Source organism: Panthera pardus, unplaced genomic scaffold, assembly GCF_024362965.1.
Source record: "Panthera pardus isolate Hobbes unplaced genomic scaffold, ASM2436296v1 HiC_scaffold_22, whole genome shotgun sequence".
In the NCBI taxonomy this organism is placed as follows: Eukaryota; Metazoa; Chordata; class Mammalia; order Carnivora; family Felidae; genus Panthera; species Panthera pardus.
The window spans coordinates 58173575-58193931 of NW_026526788.1; the positions used below are offsets into that span (position 1 = coordinate 58173575).

General features: G+C 39.3%; 2 protein-coding genes across 15 annotated transcripts in view; both read right to left on the bottom strand.

Moving 5' to 3' along the window:
* Nucleotides 1-7726, bottom strand: part of ERLIN1 (ER lipid raft associated 1) — a 65838-nt gene extending 58112 nt beyond the window's left edge. For 3 of the 7 annotated variants that reach the window (XR_008424901.1, XM_019459123.2, XM_019459127.2), the window contains exons 1-4: nt 7587-7725; nt 7113-7236; nt 5324-5405; nt 1056-1102 (exon numbers count right to left, since the gene is read on the bottom strand). Coding sequence is in view for 3 of the 7 variants with exons in the window: in XM_019459123.2 (XP_019314668.1) it covers nt 1056-1102; nt 5324-5405; nt 7113-7225 (242 nt within the window). In the remaining 4 variants the exon portion in view is untranslated. Of the gene's footprint in view, nt 1-1055; nt 1103-5323; nt 5406-7112; nt 7237-7499 lie in introns of all 7 variants that reach the window. The other 4 variants (XR_002082592.2, XR_002082595.2, XR_002082594.2 and 1 more) reach the window with 4 other exon arrangements.
* A 2515-nt stretch (nt 7727-10241) lies between these two features.
* The window catches only part of CHUK (component of inhibitor of nuclear factor kappa B kinase complex), a 41345-nt gene continuing 31229 nt past the window's right edge, over nt 10242-20357 (bottom strand). For 3 of the 8 annotated variants that reach the window (XM_019459129.2, XM_019459128.2, XM_019459134.2), the window contains 5 exons: nt 15882-15978; nt 15439-15586; nt 14752-14885; nt 12439-12538; nt 11673-11783 (listed from right to left, as the gene is read on the bottom strand). In XM_019459129.2, coding sequence (XP_019314674.1) covers nt 11721-11783; nt 12439-12538; nt 14752-14885; nt 15439-15586; nt 15882-15978 — 542 coding nt within the window. In that variant the 3' untranslated portion in view covers nt 11673-11720. Of the gene's footprint in view, nt 11784-12438; nt 12539-13689; nt 13928-14751; nt 14886-15438; nt 15587-15881; nt 15979-20357 lie in introns of those variants that run through there. The other 5 variants (XM_019459131.2, XM_019459130.2, XM_019459132.2 and 2 more) reach the window with 5 other exon arrangements.

Below are 20357 nucleotides of genomic sequence, written 5' to 3' on the forward strand. Positions count from 1 at the left end.
TGCTCACAGAAAAAAATCTGAGAAAATAAGGGAAGCATGAAGATAAAATTTACCCCAAATCTCATCAGCTGCCAATTTTGAGTCCTCTCTAAAGGAAATCCATAAAAGAGAGTTACAGAGAGATCTAGGAAGAACCTGATATCAAATATATAAACTTAAAACAGAGGGAAATTCTCCCTTTTTATAAGCATTTCTGTCCGTCCATAGATGGCCAATTCTCTTTTACAGGCTTGTAATACTGACAGTCATTTGAAATAGGGCATTTAAAAAAATACCTTGAATTTTACACTCTTTTTTTTTTGTTACACAATTCAATGTTCTGATTATACTCTAGAAATTAATTTAGGCTTTGCTTGCTGTTCTGTCCCTAAAACTCTTTAGGGCAGAGACTTTCAAAGTAAGGTCCCCAGACCAGCAGCAGCAGCAGTATCACCTGGAAACTTCTGCTAGAAATGCAAATTCTTGAGCCTCATTCCAGACCTCATGAACCAGAAACTCTAATTAGATAGCATTTAGTAGTACAGATGACAAGAAAGTGAGATGATTTCATTTGAACTATTTGTTATTGAGTACGTACTCTGAGTCAAGTGCTGGTTAGGCACTTTATATACACTAATCCTAATCCTCACAATAACTCTGCAAGATAGGTCTTATTACCCAACTTTTAACAAACAAGAAAACTAAGCCTAACTAAATCCATAAAGGCATGTATGGGAACAAGGAGTATATGGGAACTCTCTGTCCTTTTGCTTAGCTATCAAACTATAAGTGCTCTAAAAAATAAAGTCTATTAAAAAAAAAAAGTCAATAAAGCACACAGGGCAGTGCTGATGTATGAAGTTAGGTCTGCCGGTTCCGAAACTACTTTTTCCAGTACCAAATGGCTTCTAAGATGGAAAGCTCGGAGACACAGCTTTACTCAAATAATCCCAGAAAAGAAATCCTCCTGGGTTACTATCATGTCTATATGAAAGATTAGTTTAAGTAATCACAGTTTGTGGACAGAAACTCCATCTGAATTAAAGAGAGGTTAGTAAGCAAGGAGAAAAGCTTACCTTGTTCCGCAAGGCACATTTTTAACTTCATCAGTTTGTAGTGTTGTCTGAGGAAAAGAAAAATATTTCATGAATACTCAGGACACATATTGTCAAAGAACTACTGGTCCCAGAAGAAAACCTACAGAGAACTGCTAAGAGGTAAGTACAGAAGAGCTCCATTACAATTTCAGTCCCCAAAGATTAGCTATCAGAGTAATTTCTTTTTGCATCCTAGTAGATATGAAAAATAAAACAAAATATTTTATAGCTAATGTCCCAATCAAGATGCATATGGACAACCCAGAGTGGGAAGGTTGATTGGGGGTGGGAGCTGGGGCCAAAAAAAAAAAAAAGGCACCCTTAGAAAGTTTCAATGTTTAGTCTCTCAGAGTCCCTTATTTGCCTGGAGCTGGCCTAGGATTGCAAACTACATGGCTTACCCACAAGGATACTACCATTAGGACTTCTGCTCTGCACTTTAATTCCACTGCATATTCTGGATACACTGAACCTTATTTAAGAATACAGCAACATATTACTTTATGGAATACGAACAAAAAAGGAAGCATGATCTTTGTTTCTAAAAGCTCACAATCCCACATAGGACATAAAATCCTCATAAAGCAATTGATGACATGTACACAATAACAGATTATAAACTGAATTGCTAGGTATTAAGTGATAAAGAGTAGAATAATAGTTTGGAAAGCTCTCCGAGGTGAAGTATTTATAAGCCACGTCTAGAGGGAGAGAAATAAGAACACATCTTAGGTTCAATAGCTCCTCGTGCCAGGAGCTTCTTCAGTCCTGAGCATATAGACTGTACATTATGAAGAACACACAGGAAGACCTTGTGACCGTCACTGGCTTTTTGCTTTTTCTGCGCTTAAGTAACAAGTATTGGCAAATGACACTTTCTCCTGGCCCTGCCCATAGGGACCAACATTGTTGTCTTTCCAGTCCAAACCACCCATCTTTCTCTTGCCTGAGTGCGAAGGGAGGCAGTCCATCTAGGAAATGGGACCATGAGTATACACTTGAGGAACATCTGGACTGCTATTCTGGAGCTTTATTTCTGGTGTGTTTGTTTCACAGTTATTTGAAATGTTTAATAAAGCTTCAAAAACTTAAAAAAGGAGCTATCCTATCAAATACACACAACTAAGGACAAACCACATGTATAATGATAGGAAGCAAGCTGGCTTGCCTGGAGCAAAAGGGGCGATATAGAGGAGAGTGCAAATTCTGAGAAGAGAATGTGAAATTAGACAGTGGGCCCTAAATGTTCACTGGCGGGCTTGGGCTCTCCCTAGCTCATCTAACATATAGCCACCAAATGAACCTTTCAAAATATGTTTTTTCCTAATTCCTGTGCTTATATGTGATGCAGTCCTCATTATCCATCTTATCTGGAGGTAGAAAAACCAGCTAGGAAGCTAAAGTATTGATTTATTTAAGTTAATGTAGTAAAGGCCATGGAAATTGAAAGCTGTCAGTCCAGGAGACCTAACAGAGGAAGGTTGTAATAACTGGTTGTATATAACATTCCAGGGGAGAAAAGAATAGAATATAACCCTAGGGTTGGGAGATTAGGGTGACAGTAAACATTAGTGACAGGTTCTAGGCACAGTGAGGGGAGGTGAAGAGAGGAGTTCAATTTATTTCCTTCAAAACATTAACCAAATTCAATTTCCATATTCCACGTCAACTCTTAATATACATCCCTATTTAAACCTAGAGGATAGGGGCACCTGGGTGGCTCAATCGGTTAAGTGTCCAACTTTGGCTCAGGTCATGATCTCACAGTTTATGAGTTTGAGCCCGGGGTCCGGCTCTGTGCTGACAGCTTGGAGCCTGGAGCCTGCTTCAGATTCTGCGTCTCCCTCTCTCTGCCCCTCCCAGATGTGTACGCGTTCGCATTAAAAAAATTTAACAAAAAACAAACCTAGAGGATATTCTCTAACCTTAAAGAACTAGGAAAGAGTTCAAACATTAAATCCTCAATATCCTATCTTCATGTCCTTTTATAGTTCTTTTAAATTATCTCTAAAATTATCATCTTCCCAGTATGAATATTTATTTTAAGTCTTTTTAGGGGCGCCTGGGTGGCTCAGTCAGTTGGGCGACTGACTTCAGCTTAGGTCATGATCTCATGGTCTGTGGGTTCGGGCCCCATGTCGAGCTCTGTGCTGACAGCTCAGAGCCTGGAGCCTGCTTCAGACTCTTTGTCTCCCTCTCTCCCTTCTCCTCCCCTGCCTTGTGTTCTATCAAAAATAAATAAACATAGAAAAAAAATTTTAAGTCTTTAGTTATGTAATATACTTTAAAGGCTGAAAGTTTTTATATTTCCCTAAGCATAGCTTTTTTTCTTTTTATTTCATATACAGGATTTCACATTTCCCGAGATGCTACTTATACATTCCTTTCAACTGCCAAGTTCGTTAAGCCACTTGTTTATACAGGTTGTCTTCTCATGCGTTCCAAAAATTCCTAAAAATAAATTTGTCTTGTTCTTATAAGAACAGTTTCTTAAAAGTTTTATTAATGTAATCCTTTCCTAGAATGTTATTGTGTCCCATATGAAGAAAGAGCACTACTATTTAGCCACAATGGATCCAGCCTTTAATATTTTGTAGATGTATATTAGTTTACACTAAAATCTTTTTACAAATTTCATGTCTTAACAGTTTGACAATTTATTATTATATATGTATATATACATATACACTGCATATCTGCTGTATGCAGTTAACCTTTAAATTTGTTTTAATGTTTACTGTCTGTATCTTTTATATATCTCCGCATCAGTATGACTCAAAATACTAAGCTCCAAGAAAGCAGAAACAGATTTGACTGACTTTGAACAAGATTTTTAAAAAAGCTCCTTATCTATAAGGGTCTGATGATGCCATTGATAACATCATTACTGACTGGGCTGTTGTTGAGGTCATGTAATTTAAACCCCTTCTTTCATGGAGGAATAACAATGGTTAAGTCATTTTTGCAAAGTCATGTAACCAATTAGTGCCAGAGCCAGAGCCATTACCTAAGTCTCCAGGTTTCTGGCCCCATGTTCACTACACCATACTGCTTCCTAAGAAATCAGCTCAATTTAACAACTTTCATAAGCAGAAAGGTCAGAAATACAAATGTGTTACAACCTCTGCCTTCAGGAAGTTTGGAGACTCTCTGGAAAGAAAATACACAAAGCAACTTTGAGAGTACAAGCAACATTACTAAAGGAAACATGACTAAGAGCCAACATTTACCATACAGACTTTAGGAGCTATAGATTAGAAGAAGGATTTGCAGTGAGACTTTAAAAGGGTAGCAAGATTGAGATAGGAGAGCAGTAATGAAGGAGAGTTGGTGAGAGAACAGGCGACAACATGAACCAAGGTAAGAATGAAAAAACAAGGGAAAACAATATGGAAATAAGTCTGACTAGGAGAAGAACACTACATTTCACTTCAATGGACACAATTCTTGCCCAAAGCCATCTAAAAGGGAACTGGAAGGAAATCTGGAGGATTTAAGTATTCGTAATGAAACTCTCACTAGAAGGAAGCCTAGAATTAAATTACAAGATTAAAACCATTGAATTTTCCTGAGTTCTGGAAAAATTAACAGCAGATACTACACAAACTTCTGAATCCAAAGATGTATGATCACACTGAGCTTGCAAAACTAGGCACAATCTAATCCTGTTTTTTCATCTTGTTATAACAAAAGATATTTACTAAGTGTCTCCCATAGCCAAGATACTGTTTTCAACGGACAGATGCTTATTTCAAATATTCTGGGATGCTGTCAAAATAAAACACTCAAAAAGGTTCCATATAAAATTGTGCTTAATGTCCCAGGTAGAAAAGTTGTGTGTAAAAATTCAGATCCTCCTGGTTAACAGTGGCCCAGGAACTGGTCTCTATGGAAACCAAACACCTTTCTAAACCAAGTAATCACTGGTTTGTACTTCTGTGTTTCAAAGTCCTATTTTACTTTGACATGAGAAACAAAAACCATGCTGCATACCACTATATAGATGGGGGAGGTGGGTCCTTCCAAGTTGCCTGGCTCATACTTCTAACACACTTCGAGAGAGTGAGGTGGTTCAAAACCAGAACTTGTGCTGTGACAGTTGTACTCTGAACTTTGTAACTCCTGCTTTTAAGTAAATACCACCATTTGCTTAAGCAATAAGGAAATCCACCTCCACCCATGAGTGTGGTAACTATTCCTGTCACACTTGTCTACCCAGCGTGGGGGCTTCCCTAGGAATCACTCACCTGCACAGATCTGAACGTAGTAATGAAAGGCAACATGATATGATAGCCTGGTCCACTGGGGCTAGTTAGTAAAGCTCCTCCCCTGCAAAAAGATGTTTCAATTTGACAAGATTATAAAGACAGAAATCCTCTTTCCAAATCTAAAATGCTATAATAAATATTCACTCTTACTCATGCTATGGACCTACTAAAGCCTCACTAATATGAGTTGCTCATGAGGAACAATTACTGGTCTCTAAAATATCTGCCAAAGGTGAAAAAGATCAAATTAAACTGCCAATGTTACACTTTGTTTCATAAGCTCAAACAAGGATACCTCTGGGTCTCTAGCACTGCTCTCGGTACAAAGGATCCTCCCTCATCTTTAAGCTTCTGAGAAATAATTGTGAAAAAAATTCTAATGGCTCTCAGTTGCTGTACTTTAACTGTACATAACATGAGCCCCATTAAAACATAATACATTTCATCACCAGGTTGAAAAAAGAACACAAACTTTCAAATAAAGAGAAAATTTCTGAGGCTCAAGACTCTTTTTTTCTACCTACCTATATTAAAATACTGGAGGCATAAAGTCTGTGTTAAAAATAACAACAAAAACTCGGCATGGAAAAGATGAAGGGTGAAAGGATAAAACTATAAACAGATAGTATATACGTGTGGGCTTATTCACCAAATTCTGAAATGTGAGAAATATGAAAGTACATCTTGGAAATTCTAAAAAGGAGGCACTTGGCAGGCAGGTATAAAAAAGAAGTCCTGTTTACATAGTGAATAGTAAATCCATAGAACCTGCCTTCTTATCTTGAAAACATTAATAAGTTTGCAAATAATTCATAACAAATAACTAAGAAAAAATGAACTGAAGTCTGTCTCTAATTCTTTGAGAGCCATACCTTGAAATGTTCCTTCCTTGGTTTTACCATTAGGAAGACAACGCTGAACCAGATGGAAATATGAATTAATCTGTCATTTGTTATCCTAGATCTCCATCTGCTAAGACCTATCACTAAAATTGTATTTGAAACTAGCACTTCACAGGAAAGACCGTTTCTAAGATTCAGGATGGATCTAAAAGTAAAGTTGAAGTTCCTTCAAATACATTATTGCAATTTCTCCAAACTGTCCTCGGTCTACATCAAAAGGAACTGGTTGTAACTACATTGAAGGAAAAGCTATTCTACCTCAATTAGACAGCAACACATCCCACGCTACTCCCTTCCTCAATTTGAAAAGAAAGGGTAAGGTGGGAGGAGGATGGCCCATCAATGCTATATTTATGTCTCTCAAGTTCCAGGGATATAACAACTGTCATGGTCATCATGGCCTCCTAAGCCAAAACCAGTCACTACGGGCTATCAGAGGAAAAAAATCGAAGAAACGACCACAAACAAGAGCAGAGTTTCTAAATGGCATCTGCGACTACAAACTAAAAGCCCGTACAGCTGTATGGAATATAGCAATGACTTATCTACCTCTTCAGTCACAGTGGAGCGACTACTGCCTTTCTTTCTTCCTTCTTCGTTTTTCCCACAAATAATTGAGTTTGCGGTCTATTAGGAATAAATGTAGAAAATCTGAACCTCTGCACAAAATGCAGAGAGCACTAAAACTGTCCAATACTTAGAGGGTGCTTGACCCTCATCCTCCCCTAGGGCTGGGACGAAAATCACTTCCTAGGACTGGAGAGCTCCCCGATGCTGCAAGAGGGGACAACTTCGTAGACTCACTCTTAACGGGAGTCCCCTTTCAACCTACTCCGGAATCTGAACTGACTGCACACGCTGCTCACCTGTAGTACACAGCCAAGTGTCCTTCCTCGATCTTGTGGATGGAGGCGTAGAGAAGGACAACCACCAGACCCACCACTGCGGCCACCAGAACCCGGGCTTGAGTCATATTCATCCTTGTTCCTCCTAGATGGGGGAGGAAAGGATCCCCAGCCTCGTGAGTACCGACGCCACCCCCCCCCCCCGCCCCCCAGTTTCCACCCTGTCTCCGGAGACCCGGCCTCCTTCCGCAGGGCGAGCCAGAGAGTTCTGTGCCCCTTTTCTCGCATACTTCCCTCCTCACACAGCCTACTTCTCCCTCGCCAACCCCTCCGCCCGAAAAGGGCCGCGGGCCGCCCCTACTCGGTGAGCGTCCTGACACCCCCAATCTCAACGGCCGCTGCACCCACCCCCAACCTTGGCGGAAGGCACTAACTGAGAAGGGGCCAGCCTCAGACTCCAGGGGAAGGCCGACCCTAACTAAGGCCGCGCCTCACCGATCAGTGACGCATCGCCCCCGCCTGCACGTGCAGCCGCCTCCCGGGCCGCGCCAACCGCCGCCAACAGCCGGCCCCGCCCACTCGCCCGGCACTGCGGCTGCGCAGCCACGCACGCCGACGTAACTCTCCCCGCGCCACTAGGAGACGGGGAGCGGGCGGGACAAAATTCTCCCGGCCGCCCGCCTGCGGTGGTACTTGCGCTCCTCTCTGCGCAAGGCTGGTTTCCTGCTATGAAAAGAGAAGGGAAGTCCGCAGTGTGGAGGAAGCAGAGATATAGAGGGAAGGAGAGGGCGCCTGGGACGAGGGATTGGTCAGTTTGTTCTTGTGCAGAAATCCACTCCCGTGCTCTCTGTGGTAGCTGCTCCGTTTGTCCTTTTGTGGTTTATACCTTGTGACAACCACATGCTTCAGGCACGAGTCCTGCACGAATTCAGGAGCAATAGACCTGTTGCAATAAAAGTATTGTAGAAGTTCAGAAGAGGAAGATATTCAATCTGACCACATCTTTCATCCTTCAGGTGTTTTTCTGAGCACCGATTAACGTGCCAGAATATTGATCCAGTGAGGGCTTTATGAAGGCCATCCCAATAGAAACAGAATAAGCACGTGAGTGTGTGTCTGTTTGGGGGAAGGGGGTCATCCAGGTAGCTCAAAGAGTATTGCACCTTTCTTGAAGCCCGAGTGATGGAAAGGAGTGGTATAACAGGTTTGGCCAGGCCCAGATTTTGAGAGGCTTGCATGCAGTTTTTCTTCAAGGAGAGGGAGCTGAATGACTAGAGAACAGAAAGACTTTCTTTGTACTGCAGTCTTCTGTTCTTTCAAGTTATGGGTCATGTGCATATATTACCCAAAACAAAAAAGGCAAAGTTAAAGAGTAGAGATGGGAATGAGATGAACACAAGGGAAATAAAGGTAGCGTATTAAAGTAGGTTGGGCAGTAATCCTGTAAGCTCAAATCCTAGTGGGACCAAAACCGGACAAGGGAGATGAGGGTCCCGGGGCCCTGTAGCCTTGGGCAGAGAAGTGTGGGAAAACAGTACTTTAGGGCCAAAATAGCTGCAAAATGGCTTAGAATGGAGGCAGAGAAGCCAAGCGGTTAGGAAACTGCAGGCCTAAGGTTACGAAGGTAGTAACAGTGGAAATGGGAAGTGGTAAATAGGATTTCAAGCCTTCATTAAAACAAGACCACTCTGCCCTCTCCCTTCAATAAATGTACTTATCTGTACTGTTCATAGGACTTTTATTACCTACAAATGTCTGGGACCTTGTCTGTTCTAGGCATATAATATTAGCAAAGCTTAGCTATTTTAACTTCCAGAAAGCAAAACAAAGTTAAAACAACTTGTTCCAGCCCGTTTTCTGGATTGATTTTCTTAGTTTTTCGTAATATTGCTGGAATTAGAAAATGAAATAAATGTATACCATTTACAATCGCCATTCCACTCTGAAAAGGTGTGACCCAGTAAAAAAATAGTCAACTCATGCATCAGAAACAAGTCTGAGGTGATCTCACTATAATTTACTGTACTGAGTCAGAACACCTGCCTGTATTACATGGATCAGGCTACCCTGACGTCACCCCAGCCACACCATAAACTGGCCACACCCGAACACAGATCTCTTATCAATTATTATAGTGACATTTAGAAAATATGCAGTCATCTAAACAATAAATTTCTTTAATAATCATTTCAATGCTTGGATGGCTTGCAGTGTTCAAACTCCCAGATAAGCATTCTTGTAATGCCTTTGTTAAGGGTTTCTGATCTTACCATCTAGCTCAATATTCTAAGCAACAGGTATCCAATAAATGTTTCATTGATTAAAACCTTCTAGAACTAGAGGGGTATCTGGGTGACTTAGTCGGTTAAGTCTGCCTCTTGATCTCAGCTCAGGTCCTGATCTCACGGTTGGGAATTCAAGCCCTACACTGGGCTCCATGCTGGGTATGAAGCCTACTTAAAATAAATAAGTAAGTAAGTGAATAAGTAAGTAAATAAACAAATAAATAAATAAAATAGGGGCAACTGGCTCAGTTGATTAAGCATCTGACTTGTGATTTTGGTCCAGGTCATGATCTCACGGCTCATGAATTTCAAGTCCTATGTCAGGCTCTGCACTCACAGCACAGAGCCTGCTTGGGATTCTCTCTCTCCCTCTCTTTCTGCCCCTCCCCTGCTCTCTCTCTCTCAAAATAAATAAAAACAAAATAAATACATACATACCTAGAACTAGAGAAGCAAGGGACAGGCTGCCTATTAAAACAGCAGACACAATTTCCATATTTAGAGAAACAGTAGTACCAGATGACTAAAAAGTTAGAAGACAGCCCCAAGATTTCAAACTTAGATGATGGAAAATGACACTACTAGGAAAATGAGGATGGTGTGACTAAGACCTCAGTTTATAGAGCAAGATATGAGTGAGTATGGTTTTTAGACATGGAAAGTGGTGACGGGAGAAAAGACGATATTAAAAGAAGCTACCCAATGCTGTTTTTACTATAAGTCCTGTTTAATTCCTAAGGAAAGTACAGTGAGGGCCTGTTATGTTATTCTGTGCTTCAGTTCCACTTCATTGAACCATCACATTCCCAAACCATATTCAAACATTCTGTTGTAATCTGATCATAATGAATAGAGATTCTACAAGTAATTTAAAAATCATTTAATACACAAAGTGGAAAACTGTCTAGAATATAAAAGCATTTCACATTTTTTAAAAAACACAAAAGACCTTCTAATTTATTTATTTAACAGATGATAGATGGACAATCCTTTATCTGAAACCCTTAGGGCCCAATGTTTCAGAATTAAAAAATTTTCAGATTTTAGAAAAGTAATTCAGTGCATACACCATCCTCCAAAAACACCCAGCAGGGTCTGTGGCAGCGCTCCCCCGCCCCCAATAATCAAACATGTTACTATTTCCACAGCAAAATAAATGAATATTCACACTAAATGGGATAAGCAGATTCAATATCAGTTCAGGTTAGATTTGCAAGCAAATGAGTTTTGTTACCAAGCTTATGAAAAATGTTTTCAGAGCTTTATATTTGGAATTACAGATAAGAGAGTGTAGATCTTTATACATTTGTAGAACATGAAAAATTCATTAAACAAATGACCCATTTTTTACAAATGAAAAAACAACAGTTTTCAAACATATTATAAATTAACGGCATTTTCTTGATATTATTAAATGTACATCTTAAATACATATACACATAGCACATTTAACAAGATTTATTTGAATCAACTGGTATTAAAGACACAGATGCTGGGGTCCCTGGGTGGCTCAGTCAGTTAGGCATCCAACATCAGCTCAGGCCATGATCTCATGGTTTGTGAGTTCAAGCCCTGCAAAGGGCTCTGTGCTGACAGCTCAGAGCCTGGAGCCTGCTTCAGATTCTGTGTTTCCCTCTCTCTCTGCCCCATCCCCTGCTCATGCTCTGTGTCTCTCTCAAAAATAAACATTAAAAAAAAAGAAAAAAAGGATACTGTCAAATGTGCAGTAAAAATGAAACTATTAAGATTAAGTTAACTCCTTATGATGCCAGGAAGAGCATTTTTTGAATGCAACACAAGGAGGTAGAGTTTAATCTTCATGAAGTACAGTTTTACTTGTGAGCAGTCTCTTCCACAGAAACAAAGGCAAACAACTTTTACCTTGAATGCATGTTAGTCATATATATTTATGTGTACACACACACACACACACACACACACACACACACACACACACACACACTTTTGGCCTTATGCCCAAAAGTTAAATGACAAAAGATGTTTTTAGTCAGTTAAACGTTTTATCAAGTTTGAAAACAAATGGATTGCTGTGCTTAAATAGCTATCGTATTTAAACAAGTCCACTAACGTTTAAGATTCTGTCTCTTCAGAGATTAAAATTACCCAAAGTGAAAATACTGTCCTTGTAAAATCATGCATATTTTCTGATCATAGTCATTTCTTCAATTTGCTGGTGTCTGAAGAATGATTTCATGGGAGAAAAACAAATTTCCAACACGTGCTGCGACAACTTCCATAGGTTTGGGGACAGTGAATAAGTAGCAAGTCATTCTGTTAACCAACTCCAATCAAGATTCTAAAACCAGGCATGAAAAAGTTATAATTAGATGTTGACTATAAGTGGTAGGTTTATGGGTGTTACTTTTTGCAAGTTTTCTGTTTGGACCTGTTATAATAAAAAGTTGAAAAATCAAAAGTATAAGTAAAATTACAAGTTGAGAGTTTAGTTTACCTTCTTTCCTGCTAATTAAAAAAGTATTTCAAAGAGTTTTCATAAGTATTGGAAGTAAATAATTAATAAGAGGATATACAAAGAGTTGACCTTGAGACTAAATGTAGTAAAGTTAATTCAGTAAACATTTTTATTATAGTTTCTCCAAGTTTTAACAAATCAATAATTCACAGTAACCAAATCTTAATATAAATCTATTAATTACAGCTATATTAACATCATTCATTTTGCACACAGTGGTTACTAGATTTGATTTATAGTACAAATCCTGCTCCATCTTATTAGAGAAAATTGAGTGCTGAAGCAAAAAGGTACAAACCATTCAATTTCAGTGGTCATATTGCAAAAAAATGTTCACCCTTCATTTAATTTGACCAAATATGCTACTGTTGAAGATTAGTGCTGACACAATGCTAGTATACCCATGAGTAAGAGAAGAGGGATTTGAGGTCAAGGATATTCCTCAAATGCTCTCTTTCTTCCATTCTCCACGTGAATCCCAAATGCCAGATAGGGCTCACATGGAAAGTTTAAAGCTCGCTGCATCCAACAAACCTAAAACACACACCCATATCCATATAAAACTTACCATCATACTACTGCCCTGTTCCTCATTTGCTTCATGAATAATAGTGCTTAAATGGCCAAGACAGTTCAAATTTTCTTCTATCATTTGTGCTACAGTCTCCCTGTATGATGAAAAAACAAAGCCTTTTCAAATTCAAAGGAGCATATGAACTTCCTCTACCTTCTGGTCTTCAGGGTCAGGATGATCACTGGCTTTCCTGCAACCCTGCAACCCAGCACCCCAATGCAGCTGCTTCCTACAGTCTTCAGTCCTACTTGTTAATCCAAGCTGTTGCCTCTGCCCAGCTCTAATGATAAGAAGTCTACTGTACGTCCAATCTGACTTCCCTCTGAAATATAAGTGGTGATTACATACAACCTTCCCCCTCCCCCCCCAACCCTGAAAACAGTAACTAGGCTGTGGGGAGATAACTGCAGCACAGACAGATGAAAAATCTCTTTTTGTTTCTGGAAATTTCCTTTTCCTTACAAGCAGTGAAAACATCAGTATGCCTACTTCAGAAACACAAATGTAGGGGTGAAGATACAAAAGATCAAGGAATGTGAAAACGGTGGTTGGAAACTACAGGTGACAGCAATGAAAAAGAAAACAAGCAAGCTGATTCCTGAGGATAGCAGAACAGTGTCACAGGGGAAATGCCCAGAACCGACAAGTATCTCTGGAAATTTATATTTGAAGGAAATCCTGATTCTGGTTTCCACCTTGCCCACTTTCCTCTTCCGCATGGCCTCTATCCTCACCTTTTACCAACTCTCAGTCTCTCCTTACTAGAACCAGTTCTAGGCCAAGGATGATAGCCACTATAAGCTTAGAAGTAAATTCTAATTTAGCTCGTGTTCAACAGATGAAAACACGGAGGCCTACAGATCCCAATCCTTGGTGGTTAAGTACTATGTGTACATTAAAACTGAAATCAATTTTACTTTATAATGTATTCCTACTGGAAAATATATTTAAAACTCCTGTCTGACATGCTTTTGCTAACAACCACAACCTCAAATTAGAAATTACCTATATAGAGGTGAAATTTGCAACCATTAGCATCCCCTAACAAACCTAAATGCCTTTAACGAAAGCAAAAAGGTTAGGAATGTATTACATTTTATTTGCTTAAACTCTGTTTAATGGAGTATTTCCTAAAGTCAATCAAATTATAGCCTATGCTGCAGCTGGATGTATTGCATTGGGCCAAATCTCTAATGACCCCCAAGATATACCCTGCAACTTGCTTTCTTTAAAAACATAAAATACCTGGTATCAGCTTTCCTTCCTGCCATGTGCTTTTCTCTCATAAAAGTAGAGTACAGAATGTGCAACTGCATGACCTCCTGAGCAGTGATGTAACATGGCTGCACTTCTGCAAAACTAATTATGGGCAGAGTTTCCAGGTAATGCTGGTGCTGCTGTAGAGGTCTCCATGAGTTGTGAGAAAAGCGACAATACACAAGCTAGCAAAGAGCCACTGGCTCTGGATACGGCACATCTTATGCTGAGAAAAATAACAGAAATGGATAGTCATTCAGCTTTTAGCAGAAGAGCAGGAATTAATAAAAGAAAATACAGGATTTCAAACGAGTTCTTATTTGCAAAACTGATTTAAGGCATTGAAAAGTCTGATTTTAGAAATACTAAGTTATAAAACAGAGTAGATTAAACTCAGTAATTCATTAGAGGGGTGGTGATCAAGGACCCGAAAATGATAAATACAAATACAAAAGACCATAATTTCTCAGAGATAAATGGTTAAGGAAGAAATAGTTTGGGTAAAAGAATTCATAAGCCAGTTACAGAGAAAGAACTTAGAACTTGGATTGAGCTCAATAAATAACATTTACTGAATATTTACTTCCCAAGCTCTTTCACACATCATCTAATTGAATTTTCACAGAAGTTCCCATTTTATAGGTGAGGAAGTGTGCACATTAAAAGAACAAAGTTAATTGGGGCACGAGGGTGGCTCAGTCAGTTGAGCATCCGACTTCGGCTAAGGTCATGATCTCATGATTCACAAGTTCGAGCCCCGCGTCAGGCTCTGTGCTGACAGCTCAGAGCCTGGAGCCTGCTTCAGATTCTGTCTCCCTCTCTCTCTGCCCCTCACCTGCTCATACACTGGCTCTCTCTCAAAAGTAAACATTTAAAAAAAAAAAAAAAAAAAAAAAGAATCAAGTTAATTGCACAAGGTTATTACAAAGGGATAGTCAAGATTCAACCCTGGTCTATAAGGCACTAAAGATATGCTTTAACCACTATGTTCTCCTGCCTCATTCCTACCACTGCACTTGATAACTATCTATTGTTGCAAAGTGAACCCACCCATCTTGAGGAGTTACCACGCATGACAGGGGATGTTCACGTTCTGCTGAAGTTGGGGGAAGCCATGCTGATGCCTGAGGGGTTATTGCACCTTCTAGACTGGATCCTACAAGGGACCGGGCAGAACTCTGTGTCTGAAGGGGAAAAAAGTAAATAAAAAGATTATAGGCAAGCACCTCCATTGATTCATACAATTTCCTATAATATTCCTAAGATTTACACTTCTACCACTATATGTATAACCAGAGTATTTCTGTACAAAACTATTCCCCACCTTTATATATTGACCCCTTTCTTCACTGACTAAAACCAAATGTAGCTACCCCTTCTCATTCCACTTTTAGTTGGAGAAAACAAAAACAAAAACAAAAACCAGTTGAACAAAGGATTACTTTTATTAACTGGTCAGGCACGTCTACCCCCAAATTAGGTTGGGATACCCCAGTGGTCTAGGGCTAGAAGGAGTAAATATGAGACTGCAGAGGAGAGAAATAATGAAGGATGATCATGAAATCCTGCATCTGAATTGCCAGTCAGACACCAAGCAAAGAACATGAACATCAACCTAACACAAAATCCACACATGTCTAAAAGGACCCAGATCAGATCATGCTGGTAAAAAATCCTTTTTGCAGGGAATACCAGCAAATCAATGTCACGTTAAATAATTCATTAAAAGTTACTTACACAGGCAATTTTAAGGAGATGCCATATTTCTTTCTGCCTCTTTCCCTGCATAAACATGACAGTATTGTCAGCTTCTTTGATGTTACTGAGGGCCATTTCCACCTTGGGCAGTAGATCAATAATCTTCTGCTTACAGCCCAATAACTTGCTGGAGAGATGAAATCACTGTCAGACAATTATACATCCCCTTCCCCCACAAGACACCATACTCCCACACCCAGCTGGGGAAATGAATCACAGTCCGTATCAGATTTCGTGACTGATCTCCAAAGCAATACACACAAACAGGACACCTAAATGCACACAGCTATGGTCCAGTTACTCAAGGTATTGCCAGATACCTTCCTGGGTCTAGTGTATTTACCAAAAAGGGATATTACACTTTAAAGGAACATGATACAAGTACCCTGGCTTTTCAGTAGGAAATAAAACAATTTCTCTACCTCAGATGACCAAACAGCTCCTTGAGAACCCGGTCCTGACTCTGAACAGTATGTACAATGATCTTCACCATTTCTGTGCTGTCGCTGTAGGAGTGATCTATAAAAGATCTCAGTCAGTAGGTATAACCTCTCTTCTGCATGAACATATCAGCCTCCAAACAAAAAAATCCTAAAAATCTGAAACTAATTTTAATTAATAAGCATCTCTATTTAAATTTAAAACTGGATTAAAAATTTAAGATTATAATATATAAATAATTATATATCTAAACACAAAGTATGTGTATTTGTGTTTGTATAAAGCATATACAGGGGCTCCTGGGTGGCTCAGTCGGTTGAGCATCCAACTTCGGGTCAAATCACGATCTCGTGGCTTGTGAGTTGGAGCCCCGCACAGGGCTGGCTCACTGCTGTCAGCACAGAGCCTGCTTGGGATCCTCTGTCCCCCTCTCTCTCAGCTCCTCCCCACTCACACACTCTCTCTCAAAAATAAAACAAACAAAAAAGCATATATAAATTTATCACTCTATCTTCAACAAACCTTAGTTGTCTGTTTTGAGAAGAATATGTTACTGAGAACAAACTGAGGGGTTGATAGGGAGTGGGAGGGAGGGGAGGGTGGGTGATGGGTATTGAAGAGGGCATCTTTTGGGATGAGCACTGGGTGTTGTATGGAAACCAATTTGACAATACATTTCATATATTGGAAAAAAAAAACGAAGAATATGTTTAGTTCCCTTTAACCCATATTAACCCAAACCCCAGACACAAATGCAATTTTCTGTCCAAGAGATCAATTTTTCTTGGATAATTAACATCACTTATCTAGAAACAGCAGGACAATACATCAAACTTCCACTGGTTGAAAAGGAGACTCTTGACCCAACTAGGTTGCTTGGGATTTCATGTTTATCTGTTTACAGCCCATGAAAACTTTGAAAAAAAGCGGACTGACTTAAGCCAAATATGATGCACTAATAAAAGGACCTATAGACGCCTGACAGTTCAGTTTGACGGTAGTATGACATCTTAAACTGCCAGCTGACAAATGTTCTCAAAGAAAATGGCTGTGTGGACACAGTGAGGTCTACAGTTTATAGGAGATGGTACCCCAATTAAAACAGCAGCAACAACAGCAACAACAACAACAACAACAACAACAACAAAAGCATTAATTGTTATCTTTCAGAAGTGGTATTTAAAGTTTTGAAAAACCGGAAGACTGCTCATAGATCATGCTAGTATTTCCTTGGACAATAATTAATCTCAAATGCAAAAATATTATTTGTTATTACCAACTCAGTTTTCTCATTTAACCCTCACAGGAGTCCTGGGAGATGGCTACTACTGTTACCCACATTTTACTATGAAAGGGGTATCAAAGAAGGTTTTTTAAAAAGTTCAACGTCCTTTGTTATCACTGCAAAGATCTCCCCCATAGCTCAAGTTTATTCCACACACACGTCCCTGTTTGTCTCTCCCTTACCAACAACCAGACACAGGGGCTCCAAACAGGCTTCTCTCCCAACAGCACTCCTTCCTAAATCCTGTAGACCAGGACAGCTTCCCCATTGTACTAGCTCTCTTAGATGGTCAGAGACCACAGAACATTAACTTTCTCCAACATACAGAATGAAGAAAGTTGTTTTTTACCATTTTCAGCTGAACTAGAGTCTCAAATCAACTCTAAGGCAGAGAAGACACTAGAGACCATGTATCAAGTATGATTATATAAACACCAATAAGAGATAAAACTTGTTACAACTAGTTTGTTCTCAAGGTAATGATCAATTCAAAGAAGCAACCTGGATAGCAAGTTTATTTCTGGGCTCTATGATATGTTAATATGCTGACAGGACTACTGCAAAGTTTTTATAAAAATAATCCAGGGGTGGGTGCCTAAGTAGCTCAGTCGGTTAAGTGTCCACTCTTGATATCAGCTCAGGTCATGATCTCAAAGTTGTGGGATCCAGCCCTACCTGTGGCTCTGTCCCAAGTATGGAGCATGCTTGGGATTCTCTTTCTTTTTCTCTGCCCCTCCCCTGCTCACTTGTACTCTCTCTCTCTTTCTCTCAAAATAAAAACACCCTTAAAAAAAATAAAATCTTTAAAAAAAATAATTCAAACAAATGTTATCACTTACTATGGAAGTTAATTTGAGCCAATGGATGGAATTTTGTATGTCTTTACCTGCAATACCCAATTCATTGGTCAGAAGACTACAAGTAATGAATATTGATTCAAGGGGGGAAAAAAAGAATTAGACTTATTCTATTGGAAATCTTAAACTTCAATACTTTATTCTAACCACAACTTCCATCACTTAAATCACTTTCTGTCAATACCTTGAACTTTTTTGTCCTCTTCTGAGCAAAATCCTAACCCTGGATCAGTCTAACCATCTGCTCTATCAGTTCCTGCAGCCATACCACTAAACACCAGCAACAAAAATATTATACTACCATCTCCTCTGTGGTCACTATTGATTCACAGGTTTTCACTTCTGCTCTGGATTCTTTTTTTTTTCTGCTCTGCATTCTTAATAAATGTTATGGATCAGCAACATCTTCCATTGCACATACCAGCTTTTAAAAATCATTAGCGTAGTCCTTAAATCTATGCCCTCATCACCTCTTCTGTTAACCCCATCACTTCTGTTAACAGTTAACCCCACTTACTTTAGGATGGGAGGCCACAAGGCAGTAAGACTCTCAACCTTCCAACCCCTACACTCACAAAAGTGTGGGTACCCACACACTCACCCTCAGTGGTAGCAAGCCTAATTGCTCCCACTATTCTCTGGAGTCAGCCTCTCAAGCTTGTTCAGGGACCAGCCCCTGTTCAGGGGCCCTTTACTAAGAAGTTTGTTTGTTTATTTAACATTTGTTTATTTTGGGGGAAGAAAGAGAGCGTGCGTGCGCCCAAGTGGAGACAGCCAGAAAGAGGGAGACAGAGGATCGGAAGCAGGCTCTGCGCAGTGAGCACAGAGCCCGACCCAGGGCTTGAACTCAAGAACCGTGAAATCATGACCTGAGCCAAAATCAAGCGTCAGCTGCTTAACCAACTGAGCCACCCAGGCACCCCTAAACTAAGAAGTTTAAGTATTTATTTACTTACTTAAGAATAACAACAAACTTGTTACCTATTAACATATTTTTATTAAAAACTATTTTCCAAAAACTTTTAGTGAGAAAACTGGCCTTATTTTACCTTTCTGCAAGTTTTTTTAATCTCACCACTGATCTCATCAAAAAAGTTAAAGTATTGAGAAGCTGACAAATTTCAGTTGATGGGTACCAGTTTTCCTAAATTTGAATTTTTTGCATGAAATATGGAATTTTATCACAGACAACTAACATTGTTGGCTTTTTCCCTTAAAGTGGTGGTCATGCTTCATTAATTTTTGAGAAAATGCCTGCCACAGTGGCTTTAAGAAAAATATCAGACTTTAGTATGTAGCAGAAGCACTTTAGGAGTACTTCCTGTTTCATCACACAGAATATTTAAAAGACATATACCCAAGGGTTGAGATTTAAATAAAATTCTTAGTATTTTATCAAGGACACACTTAAATGAAACTTTTTTTTTTTTTGAACTATGAATGCATAGTGGTGAAAAGTATGACTACCTGCATAGATGGTACTAGTGCGTGGATTAATGCTAAGTAAGGAGTAAACCATTTACCCACCAATGCTTTTGTAGCATCAGTGAAAATGTCAACATAGTGAAAAAGGCAAATAATGTCTTAGTGTTATGAAACTAGTTTTGACCTCATTGACTCCCTGAAAAGGTTTCAGGAGTCCTCAGGGGTTCATGAACCAGACATTGAGAACTGCTGGTCTAGACTGACTGGCTTCTCTATTTCTTACTGTCTCATTCCTTCCTCACCCTTCTATAATCAGATTTCTGTTCCCAAAAGGCCATATTTTGTCAAGATCAACAGTGATGTCCAAACTGGTAAGCTGAACAAATATATTCATCATCATTTTTATTACCCACACCCTCTGTAGTATTTCACCCTACTGAACACTTTCTTTTTGAAACTCTCTCTGTCCTGTTCCTATCATATCATTCCTTCTACATATTCTGGTCATTTCTCAGTCACCTTTGGAGGCTCTTCTCCTTTTAGCCATTTCTTGAATGTTGGTATTCCCTGGGATTCCATCCTTGAGGATACTCAACCTACTTTTTCAGGATAATTACTCTACTCCTATGGCTGATCACTCTTAAATGGCTACATATCTATCCCCAACTTGTTTACTAAATCCATATACATATATATGGGTGTGTGTGTATGTGTGTGTATTTATATATACATACCTACATATATATATATTTAATACTGTTTATTAGACATGTCTACTTGAATATCCAACTGACACCCTAACATCAACATGTACAAAAATGAATTCATCTTCTTTTCCCATCAAGACCATCATCCATTCTACACTTCCCATTATAGCAAGTGGTCCTGCT